The following is a 12,380-nucleotide window of genomic DNA, read 5'->3' on the forward strand; positions in this document are numbered from 1 at the left end:
CCAGGGCCAATCTTTCTCAGCAAAAAAAGAGGAGGATTGGCAATGGATGTTAGCTGAGGGCTGATCTTCCTCGCAAAACAAAAACAAACGCCATAATTCAATTCGCTGGAGCAGAGCCAAATGCCCTGTAAAAGGAATCCTTCACTGGCTGGACATGGACATGCTGAGGTGGAGACTAAAGAGGATGGGCGTGGGCGCTGTCTGATGGGGGCCTGCTCCCCGGCCTGAGCCGCCCTCCTCCAGGAGCTGTCGGGGGTCAGAGGAGCCCTTCCGGAGTCCTGAGGGCGTGAGAACTCCGGATCCTCCCGCCTGTCCGGCTGCCTCTTCCCGGGAAGCCTCAGCTGTGCCCCCAGGTGAGGGAGCAGCCTCGGTGCCTTGGGCGCCTGTCCTGACCCACTGGATCCCCGCAGTTTCCCTGGGGGAGCCCAGAGCACTGGCTCCGACCTCTGCAGGCCCCTCCACCTCCCGCCTGTGAGCTCTTTTGTGCACCAGCCAAGTGGAGACGCACCCCCACTTCTGCCCCTCCCTTCCGCCAGGGACCTTCCTCCCCCATCTTTTACTCTCTGAAAGTTTGGGGGAAAGACCCCTCTTGTTGTTAAATATACTTATGTGTTCAACTATGTTAATGCCCCATATCTTTCCTAATGGGCAGAATCTTTGCTCCATGCAGTTTCAGTTTCACCTGAGTGGGCTAGATCCACTCCAGAGAAGGAGGGTTTGTTAGGCTGCCATCTGGTTATAGAACTAGACTACAGCATTTCAATTTTTGTTAGACCAGGAATACACTCAATGTATAAAAAAAAGAGAACATAAATAATCTAAAAACTTACCATTTGTTTGTAATCCCCCAAAGATAACTCTTGTTAATGTTTTGGTGCATTTCCTGCCTTCTAGACTTATAGCAGCATTGTCAAGATGGGATTTTGTTGGTACCTGATGTATTCCACTTGTGTCTGTTCCGTGTTGGCATAGACCTTTGATGGATTTGTTGCGTAACTGTGACATCTTGGATAATGAGCCCCCATTGCCACCCAAAAGTGTGTCTTTAATAAATGCTTTTTTTTTTTTTTTTTTGGTGAGGCGATCAGCCCTGTGCTAACATCCATGCCAATCCTCCTCTTTTTTTGCTGAGGAAGACTGGCCCTGGGCCAACATCTGTGCCCATCTTCCTCCACTTTACATGGGACGCTGCCACAGCATGGCTTGCCAAGCAGTGCGTCGATGCGCGCCCGGGATCGGAACTGGCGAACCCCGGACCTCCACAGCGGAGCGCGCGCACTTAACCGCTTGCACCACCGGGCCGGCCCTAATAAATGCTTTTTTGATATTAATTATACTGACACCCCAAGCAGGTTGGCCCTGTGCTCTGGTAGGAAGAGTCCTGGGCTAGATGCTGTTGCCTTGCTGTGTGGCCAGGGGGAAGTTGCTTCCTCTCTCTGGTTTGGGGGATTGGGCTAGATCATAACCAATGTTCCTTTCTGTCCTAATATTTTAGGAATGTCTTCACGTCAGCGTTCCTTTAGGTGGGAGGTTAAGATGGGTGATTTTTTTGTGTTTTTATGTGTTTCTTTGGAAACACTCTCATCCTCTTGATAGGAAAATGATTATTCCAGAAAGAAATTAGAAGTCTTGCACTCCATTATACTTTATAATGTAGGAAATTTACAAAATAGAGAAAAGCATCAAGAGGCAATAAAAATAACCTCTAATTTCTCTATCAAGACATTATCATTCTTGGGCAAGCCCTAATGGCCTAATGGTTAAATTTAGCATGCTCCGCTTCAGTGGCTTGGGTTTGGTTCCCGGGCGCGGACCTACACCACTCGTCTGTCAGTGGCCATGCTCTGGTGGCAGCTCACATACAAAAAGAGGAAGATTGGCAGTGGATGTTAGCTCAGGGCAAATCTTCCTCAGCAAAAAAAAAAAAAAAAAATCATTCTTAATATCATTGATGTATTTCCTTCTCTGTCTATATAAATATTTATGTATAAATTGAGCTCAGATAGATATAGTGTTGTTTCCTAAGGGTTTTAATGTTATATCATAAGCATTTTTTGTTTTTAAAAATAATCCTTGAATTCATTTTTTATTGTGGTAAAATCACATAACATAAAATTTACCATTTTAACCATTTTTAACTGTACAGTTCAGTGGCATTAAATACGTTCATATTGTTGTGCAGCCATCATTACCATCCATCTCCAGAACTTTTTTCATCTTCCCAAGCTGAGACTCCAGACTCATTAAACAATAACTCCATATTCCCTGTCCCCCAGCCCCTGGCAACCACCCTTATACTTTCTGTCTCTATGAGCTTGACTATCTAGGTACTTCATACTGAAATCATTTAAAAAAAATCATTTTTAATGCTTGCCTACTGATTCAATGTGTGGATATACCATAATTTATCTGAGTCTCCTTGTTAAACATGTAACTTCCTTTCAATTTTTCAGTTATAAATAACACTGCAATGAATGTCCCCTGAACCTATTTAAAAATATGTGATCTGCTCTATTTTCCCTTATGCTGTATAGGATACCTCGACTTTCCCTTCCTTTGTCTTTTTACTATGCAGTTTTTTTCCCTCCTTAACGTGCTTGCGTTACATTTTTGCAATTTCCCATGATAGAGACGGCAAACTCCTTTGCATGTAGCTGCTGATCTTGGAAATGTGGAGCTGGTGGAAACCCTGCTGAAGGCCGGCTGTGACCTGAAGGTTGTCGATAAGGTAATTTCATGGATGTCACTCTGTTCAGCTGGCGTGGTTGCTGAGCCCTCCCTGTTGGCTGTGAGCCTTGTGTGAAATGGACACGCACTGGAGAAACCTCGCATCTCGATAGTCAGCAAACATCGCGATTTTGATTGAGATATGTCGGTAAGGAGTCTCACTCTGAATAATAAAATGTATTTTAGAAATTGAAATTATTTATTAAATTTTTGAAAAGATTATGGATTCACATGGTCCAAAAGTAAAAACATACTATTAGTAAAGGTTTGTGGTAAAAACTTCCCACCGCCCTTGTCCCTGTTTGTCTGGTTCCCACACTACCCTTCCATATGTGTCCATTATTATAAATTTCTTCTGTTCTTTCCAGAGTTTCCTTATGCATATACAAGCAGACGTAAATATCTTATACTCTTACTCCATTCCTCCATCCTTTACACGGTGGTGGCATGCCTGTGCACATTGCCCTACACTTAGCTGTTTCCCTTACCCATATAAAGTGGACGTCATTCTATATTAGCACATGGAGAGTTTCTCCAGTCTTTTTATACAGCACAGTAATAGACTGTGGTATGGACATATAATTTACTTAGTCCTCAACTGCTGGGCAGTTAGGTTGCCGTAAGCTTTTGCTATTATAAACAGACTGCCGTGAATAAACTTACATGTCTAAGTTGTTTTTTTAATTTATTAAAAAAATTTCAAATATATTTGTAAAATATACATAATATAAACTGTACCATCTTAACCGTTTTTAAGCATGCAGTTCAGTAGTGCTAAGTGTATCCACATTGTTATGCAACTGCTCTCCAGAGCTTTTTCATCTTGCAAAACAGTAAACAACAGCTACTCACTTCCTCCTCCCTCAGCTGCTGGCAACCCCATATACTTTCTGTCTCTATGAATTTGACTGCTCTGGGTACCTCAGACAAGTGGAATCACACAGTATTTGCCCTTATGTGACTGGCTCATTTCACTTAGCATAATGTCCTCAAGGTTCGTCCATGCTGTAGCGTGTTGAAGGCTGAATGGTATTCCCTTGTATGTATATGCCACATTGTGTTTATCCGTTCATCTGTGGGTGGACATTTGGGCTGCTTCCACCTTTTGGCTGTTGCATAGACTTGTTTTTAAAGAAAGACAACTTTGTTTCTTGCAAGTGATGCAGTAACGCAGGCTCAGCCATTGGAGGTTGTGGGACGGTGTCCGTCAGGTTCCAACTTTCCTGAAAGGTGTGAAAGCAGGAGACCGCTGTGCGGAGCCCTGTTAGGTACCCACACACCAGCTTATTTCAATCCTCACTTCTCTCTGAGGTGGTCAAAATCTTCAAGAGAAGATTTGAGAGATTTTGATGATATCAGAGTCACACACATAGTAAGAGGCAGAGCCAGGCTTCAAAGCGAAGGCCACTGGCTGCTTGGTTGTCCAGCGCTTTCCTACAGCAGTTGGCAGAGGTGACTGCTCCGAGAACTGGCAGTTTTTCCCTTCTTTGTCGTCACACACGCTGCCCGTCAGCTTGGTGCATCCCGGATTCCCAGCATGCTCTTGCGTCCACCCTACTCTATTTCAGAATCACACGTGTTACTTGTGTGGGGTCTGAAGTATGATATGTTATTTTACTGTTCTGTGTAATTAATTTTTTTATGATGATAAAATTAACACAAGCCCACTGTGGACAATTTGAAAAACATAGGAAAGCATAAGGAAGGAAGACACCACCACCCATAATTCCTTCCCTTAGGCGGACGTCCACCTCTTCCACCAGCTGCGGCTCGTTAACTTCCTTATCATTTAGCTTTAGTATTCTCCCATGCTGTCCTTTTGTACTTGCTGCTTCTTTTTCATTAACACTCAACACCTCCAGGGCAGTCTTGTGGGTAGAGAGTCTGTAGCATTTAGCAGGAGATTCCTGTTGGGCCCTGGTGCTAGTGGACTGGATATTCCAGTAAACACTGTCAATGCTACAACTTGACTTTGTTTTCAAAACAAAACCGCAGTTTACTGGTCCTCGCAATTCGCAATTCGATTTTCCAGGATTTCCCTTTTCCCTTTCCCTCTTTCTTCCTTGGGTCTGGCACATAGTTGGCACCCAGTACATACTTAATTAATGAATAAAAGCTACCTTCTCTACCCACTCCCATAATTTTTACCAAAGATAAGTGACTGTTTCTAAGACTGAATTAAGATCTGGATGGGGAAAAGGAGCCAAGGTTTGGTGTAAATTTGACTTGCCCAGAAACCTGTCCTCTCAGCGGGAGGCGTCGTGCTAGGTTCCCAAGGGCCTCCCCCTCAGGCGGGAGTATTTGGGTTTCACGCCAGTGTACGCTCCCTCGGAAGGTTTTCCTATGAGCTTGAAAACTGGGCTCTCAGGATGCTGCCTTCCCAAAATAGGCTAATTATGGTGATTCAGATGGCTTTACAAGTCAGAATTTAGAGAGCGTACAATTAGAGGCTTGCTAAATGCCTGCGAAATGCAGCTCTTCCTAATTTCATTACTGTCTCTTTTGGTTAGAAGTTGATTCCTTTCGGCCTTAATTTTCAGGCCCACCTAGGTCTCAGATCATTTGGGTTGGCGCGAGTTGCACTTGTTGCAAATACTCAGCCGTGGGAGAGGATTACTGGGATAATTTCTGGATCCCTAAGCATAGTAACATGGGTTCCTAAGGTTGGAACTTCTGGGGTTATTTTTGATCATTTATTTTAATTATCTTCAAGATCCCTGAGCAAATTCTTCATGGGTCATTTTTAAAACAAATGAGAACCACCGTTGTTTGCTCGGGGAAAAAATGTATAGATTATGCACTGCGTAAAATCAAGAGATGCTGCTTGCAAAGCTGTGTGTCCTGGCTTTGAGCTCTGTCTGTCTTGAGAAAGGTGTGCCTTTTTGCAATTTGTATAAGGTACCATATGGGCTCCAGGCAGCTCAGGCCCCAAATAATGTCCAGAACAGCCTTTCATTGCTCATTCCGTTTGGTTAAGATTTCAACCCCCGCCCCTTTGTTAGAGGCAGTATGATATAAGAGAAAAAAATCCCAGATAAGAGTCCAGTGAGCTGAATTCTGTGCTGTGAATTAGTAGTGTCGTCATGATTGAACTTGTTCTTAATAAGATCAGCCTTTTTCTGTCTTGTTACTTCACCCTCCTCAACACATGCTTCCGCTTCCTGGTCTAAGGTGGCTGTCCAGGCTCCTGCCATCATGCATTCCACTCAGGAGGAGGGGGAAAGGAAAGAGAAGGTTGTTCCTCCTCTCTTTAGAGATGCTTCCCACAAGTGGCATGTGCCCCTTGCATTTACATACCATTGGCCAGAACTTCAGTCACGTACCTCAGTGCAAGGGAGGCAGGGAAATGTTCGGGTGGTAAAGTGCCTGGCTAAAATCAGGAAGTCTCTTCCAACAGAAGAAAGGAAGAAAAGGCTGTTGGGGGGAAGGGGTGTGGGACACTGACTGAAGACTCTATCACAGGTGGAGTCAGCCTTCGGAGGAGAAAAATGTGTGATCATGTTCTTTATTTGCTGAGGACTTCCCAGGGCGCTGAGCCAGGAAGACCCTGGGGGTCTTGGAGAAATGTTTGGGTTCTTATTGATAGAGCATGTGTAAAAGATCGCCTGTTGATGGTGGGTCCCTAAGCCCAAACTCTGCCCCTGCCCAGTTGACACAGACCTGACACTATCGGTATCTAGCATCTTGGACAGTTACCGTGTGCCCTGCACAACCTAGGCCTTTATGTGCGCCAGCACATTCTCCCCTGCCCACTGCACTGTGGAGTAGTCCTGGAGACCCGGAGAAGCTGAGGGCTGGCCCAAGTTCAGCCTGCGAGGAAGCAGTAGCTTCAGGACTTGAGCCCAAGCCCCCTTGTTCCAAGGCTAGAGCTCCTAAGCACGAGGCCACACGGTCTGACACTTTCATTTTTAACTTTCAGCAAGGGAGGACAGCCCTGGCCGTGGCCTCCAGGAGCAAGCACAGCCTTGTTGTGGACATGCTCATTAAAGCGGAGCGATACCGTGCCTGGAGAGAGGTAAGGAGGGACGAGTCCCGCTCAGCAAGGGGCTCATTCTGCAGCCCTGTCTTCTTCTGGGGCTGTGTGGGGTCTGTGTAATTCTTTTCTCGCTGTTCCTCTGTCCTGTGCTGCCCCATTCCTGGGACGAACAGCTGCCTCTTCCTCCTCTTCCTTTGCCACATCAGTAGTCAGGACTTAAGTGTGGAGAGCTCATTTGGGCCAACCAGCCCAGGCCGTGTCGGCTTTAAGGGGCCTCACGTGCCTGCCCCCAATGGTTGGCTCCCTGGCTATGACCTGTCATAGAGTCTTTGGCCATAGTCCCTTCTGGAAGCTCCCAGACCTACATTCTAATGAGTGGTAAGGAAGTTCATATTTATGGTTTTGCAGTTTTCAGCATACCCATATGCTCCCTCTCCAGCCCTCAGAGATTCTGTGACAGTCACGAAAGCCTTATTTATCTTGAGAACACAAACAGCTTGTCTCCAAGACATTCTTTCTGCCTTCTTTCATTCTTCCTTCCTCTGATAGCTGCCACTCACACAGCTTCTCAGTAGACTGCCCTGCTGTCCAAGATTCGAGTCTGTGCCCTCCGGCAGGAATTTCATTACCAGCCGTCACTCTACATTTCCGGTGTGTGTTGTTGCCATCTGAGGCTGAATGGCCAGAATTCAGGTCCTAATCTCTCAAGTGTCTACCCCTGAGGAGCCTCGAGCTTGGATTGCTGTCCAATTTGTCAATCCTTGGAAATTTCCCTTAAATCCTGAAGGCGAAATGCTTTGATTTGCCTCCTTGCTCACAATCCTGTTTAACTGGCCCAGTAGTCCTGCTACATGTGGGTCATTTTAAAGGCCACACCATCCTCCTTGAGCTTTTCTTATTTGCCTGTGAAACAAAACAAAACAACATTTTTGTGACAACATTTTGTGACATTTTTCTCTGTTGAATCTCTCTCCTTCCTCTTTCTCCTCTTTTGTTTTCTGTTGTTCCTTCTGCTTTTTTCTCTTACTCTTTGTCTTGGCCTCATTCTCATTTTCTTAGATCATCACTGTATTTTATTGAAGATAACTTTCCCAAGTTCCCCCTTTTCTTTTGCTCTTTAAATTGTTTCTACATTTTCTTTAAAAATAGAAATATTCGTTGGTTTCATGTTTAATGCCTGTTAGCGTTTTTAGATTCTGCCTTCCTAGATGAGAATAAATTACTGTTCCACCAAATGAATAAGCCCTCTTTCCTAACAAATCTTTAAGATGTGAGTTCGATGAACTTTGAAAATCATATATAATGCATAAACATAGCTGAAGTAGACTCCAGAAAAGGTAAGAGATGTTACCCGGTGACGACTGGGAACCTGAGGTCTGGCGTGGGAGGAAGACTTGTTTTTAATATATACCCTTAAATTTTTTTTTTTTGCCAAATGCATTTGTTATTATTTATTATTCAAAATTCTCTTTGTTATTGCATTTATATTGACCTAGTATAAAATGGTTCCTAAAAACGGTTAAAGAGATGATTGAAATTTCCTCTTTTCTATCCATTTACCCATCTACCTAACTATGCAGTCATCCATCACTAAATTCAATGGTTCAGAGGCGAATGGGAGCTTCCTAAAATCTGGCTTATGCTATTTCAATTTCCACCAGCTCTGGCTCATGTGACTCCTGCAGATAGTTCAGTGCTTGGGCGGACAAGCTATTCATGCTTCCACTGACTGTTGAAAAGGACCTGGGCTTTCTGCATCCTCGGCCCTTTCCTCTGGAAGCCTGAAGGACCGCCCAGCCCAACCCTGGAATGCACAAAGCCTGCAGGTTTCTTAAAGAAAGAAAAGTGCTGTAGAGCACAGGGGAAGGCAGAGGCTCTTTGCGCTCCTCCCCTTGCTTTGTGGTGTTGGGGTTTTGATCTTGTTGGATTCATCATTGTTTCGGGAGATGGAATGAGGGGAAAAGGAAAAAGTGAAATGCACGTGGCTCGCAAATTTATTGGTTCCTGCACTCTCAGCCTTACCCTTTTGGGATTCCCTGGGAGGAATCCTCCTCCTGGGAGGAGGCCCTGTGGGAGGAAAGCTGAGCCTAGGGTGGAGAAGACTCTGCATTGTCCAGTCTCTAAAGCAATTATGGATAATTCACATGTCCCCTTCCTATTCCATTCTGTCCACAAAGTCCAGATGCTAGCGAAAGGTCTGCCCTTCTCAATGGCCAAGCTTCCCAGGAGTCTGTAGACCTTCCCAGAGGAGATTGCTGATGCTGTGCAGGGTTCAGGCTGACCTGCGACTGGAGCTGAGGCGCAAGCCCCACCGTGTGCTCATAGGTTTTGAAAACCAGGTCCCCATACACTTTTTTTTTCCCATATACTTTTTAGTCCACTTCTTGCCCCAGCATTGACTCTCGTTTTGCTGTTCAGAGTATCGTCCGTTAAGATTCACTTTTATTTCAATGGAAGACAAACATAGAAGTCACTCGGTGTAAGAAGGGTGAGAACTGACGGGGAGCCCCTAACCTCCTGGTGGGCTGTGCGTGCTGCTTGTCCTCCACCCCTTTGCAGCCTCCTGGAGGGGGCTTATCTCCAACCCTGATGGCGTATGCGTGACAGCTGCAGTGCTAGGAAACCGTGACACCTGCGTATGCGTGACAACTGCAGCGCTAGGAAACCGTGACACCTGCTTCCACTTGGAGATTTTCCCCAGCTTTTTGGTTGGATTCTGCAGGATTCTGGTGAATTCTGCAGAAGGGACAAAAGGAACCTTTGGAAAGTCAGAAAATGAGACATCAAACCAGGCGCGGTGCTGTTGGGCTGAGCCTGTCTGCAGTGGCTTGAAACAAAGCGATATGGACTCTTGTCCTCTCTGCTCCCGGGGTCCCCAGAGTTAGGCTCCTAGTTTGCAACCCTCACAGCTGCCAGAGAGCTGGATGAAGGGAGGGACCCCCTGTGGAGTCATGTAAGCCATTCGGGGCCCCACTGAAAATTTGCTGTGAGAACATCAAACACCCAGAAGAAGAAGGGGAGATGAGTTGATAGACTGTTAAAGACACATTTGCTCTTGTGACATTTCCTTGGCCAAGGCAGGCCCTCTGTTTCTTTTGGGGTGGGCAACTATGGATCAGCAGGCTGGGGTAGAAGCCTGGGGCACAGCTTGGCAAAATCCTCCACATTTCCTGACTCAGATGAGCAGTTCTTGAGCTCTTTATCTCAGACATTTGTCTCCACTTGAATGACAAAAACTGACCCAGTGACAAGTAACATTGAAAACATAGTCTCGGTTATCACCTTACCAGTTATGTCTGAAAAAAAATGTATATATGTATATATATAGACTCTGAAGTAAGGCAATAAGCAGAAAATGTCTGAAATCGTCTGATACCATTACTTTCAATTTAGGAGCGTGGCGAGAACATCAGGGACCCATCAACCAGCTTTCCTCTGACATTCAAGCAAGATCACAGTCTGGAGACCAGACACATTCGCAGTCTCCTCTGGAACCTGGCTTACCGTCAGCTGAAGGCCAACGAGTGGCAGAGGTTGGCCCGATCGTGGAACTTTACCGAAGACCAGATCAGAGCCATCGAGGAGCAGTGGTTAGGTGAGAGCTGCCCAGATGATGTGGGCTGGCGGCGTCAACATTAGGAACAGCAACTCTACCTGTGGCAGGTCTTCCAGTTAAGTGCCCTGTGCTCACAATAAGCGGCAGACTGCAAGAGAAGGGGACAGTTAGCTGAGGTCCACAAATGTGACTGGGGACTCTCCAGATCGTGACCACTTGTGGGAACCTGCAGTAAACTGAAGTTTGCAAAGGGTGATTACTTTCATTGAGCCATATTGAAAAGATGGCATTTAGCCTAGAAGAAAATTAAGGTTCCCAACTGAATGGGCACCAAGGAAGCAAGGATTTAAGAGTTGGCTTGTCACTGGGAAACCAACTTGATTTCTGGTGTTCCTTGAGATTGTCCTGGGGTGAATGGGTTTATTCCCTAACAAAAGGCTCACTGTTTAGGGCTTCCACTCCAGGAGGAATCCCTTAAACCAGGTCCGGGGTAAGGGGTTCTCGTAGGACACGGCCTTGGGCGAGACTGGCTGTCTCATGAGAGACACGTGGGCTGTGGGCTGCAGACTCAGGGCCGTCTCGGTTAGAGGATTCCAAGCCATGGAATCACTTCAGCCAGACTCCAGCTGTCAGTCAGTGAGGTCAGTCAGCTGGAGTCCTGAGCTTTGCTTTTTTATGATTTGGCCAAAACCTAGGAAATATAGAAAGTTGGTTTCGCATTAATCAACTTATTAGCTTTACAAACAAAGAAGCAAACAATTTTCTTGGCAAAGCTTTCTCTTCAGAGCACTCTCCTTGCGTGGATGTCATGAGATGGGAGCGAGTCCCACGCTCAGGGGTTGATTCACATTATCAGTTGCTGGGAATCGTAGATGGCAGAACCATAGCCTGCGAGCGCATGCTCCTTACCATACACAAGTGAATTATGGTACTTTTTGTTGCTAATTCTAAGGATACATTTTAATGTGAAAAAATGGAAGCTAATGCATTGAAAACGTTGAATATTGACTACAGTTTCTGAAAAGATTTCTTTTTATTATTAATATTTCTCCTTTGTTGCTAATTAGGCATATAGTGTTGTTCTGTGACGTCTTTATGAAAATTGAGTTGTCTTCTGGAAATCTCTCTTGAGCTAAAGAAATGATTTGGAATTATGGTATACCTTCAGAGTCCTTGCCCTCAGGACAAGGAGGATTTTCAAGTGGTTCGGTCCCACATTACGGAGGGCCCAGAGTGGTTAGTGGGCCACGAGGGAGACATCAGCTCCATAAGCCGTGGTTCGAGTTTATCGTTGATGGAGTTTATTGTCTAGTTGGCATGATAACAGGAATATTCACAGTCCGATTATATTGTAGCCAGGGTAATGCTGCTGGCCCTGGGGAGTTTGTGACCTTTTGAGCAAAGGAGTGACACATTGATGATGGCATTTAAGAAAAATTAGTTTGGCAAATTAGGGAAGGAACTGGATTCACCGAGGAGTGCGTTCTTTGTGCTTGCAGTTCGCTCTCCCTGAAACACCTACCCCTCCAACAGTCTGTCCAGCCAGCTTCCTCCCCAGAGCTCAGACCCTCCTTGTCCTGGCATCTGTCTGCTCCTGCACACACTCCGTGGAGCCGGGAGCCTGTCGTGTGTTTGTCATGTGAGCTCCTGTCGAGAGTGACGATGGCGTCCTGTCTCCATACCCCAGCACCCCCAGCACCACCTCTCAGGGGTTAGGTGTCCAGTGAACATTTGCCCTGTGAATAGTCCTGGCCCGGGGATGCAGACTGCCGTCCGAAACTGGAGTGGCAGGATGAGACACGCTTGCTGCTCAGAGTGTGGTTAATGGGCGGCAGCAGCAACCACAGGAGCGGGAGCGTCTCAGGCCTGCGCATCCTCACTGCAGACCCCTGACTCAGAGTCTGCCTTGTAACAAGATCCCCAGGTGAAATATGCACTTTAAGTTTGAGAAGCACTGGTCTCGAGCAGTACCACCTGAAGAAAAGCTTCACATTTCATCAAGACTGTCTCTTACTGCCGGGCAGGGACGTGGCTATTAAGTCTCTTATCCGCTCCGTTGGTCGTGTCAGGCACAGCAGGGGCATGACGAGTGCTGGAGTGACCCCAAACTCTGGTCACCCT

At 46.0% G+C, this 12,380-nt stretch overlaps 1 protein-coding gene across 1 annotated transcript in view; it reads left to right on the forward strand.

Annotated features, from left to right (window-relative positions):
• ANKDD1B (ankyrin repeat and death domain containing 1B) overlaps positions 1 to 12,380 on the forward strand; it is a 57,280-nt gene that overhangs the window by 41,187 nt on the left and 3,713 nt on the right. Inside the window, 3 exon segments of the mRNA XM_058551481.1 lie at positions 2,630 to 2,728; positions 6,647 to 6,742; positions 10,097 to 10,298. Coding sequence (XP_058407464.1) covers positions 2,630 to 2,728; positions 6,647 to 6,742; positions 10,097 to 10,298 — 397 coding nt within the window.

The sequence above is a fragment of the Diceros bicornis genome, chromosome 1 (genome assembly GCF_020826845.1).
Source record: "Diceros bicornis minor isolate mBicDic1 chromosome 1, mDicBic1.mat.cur, whole genome shotgun sequence".
NCBI lineage: Eukaryota > Metazoa > Chordata > Mammalia > Perissodactyla > Rhinocerotidae > Diceros > Diceros bicornis.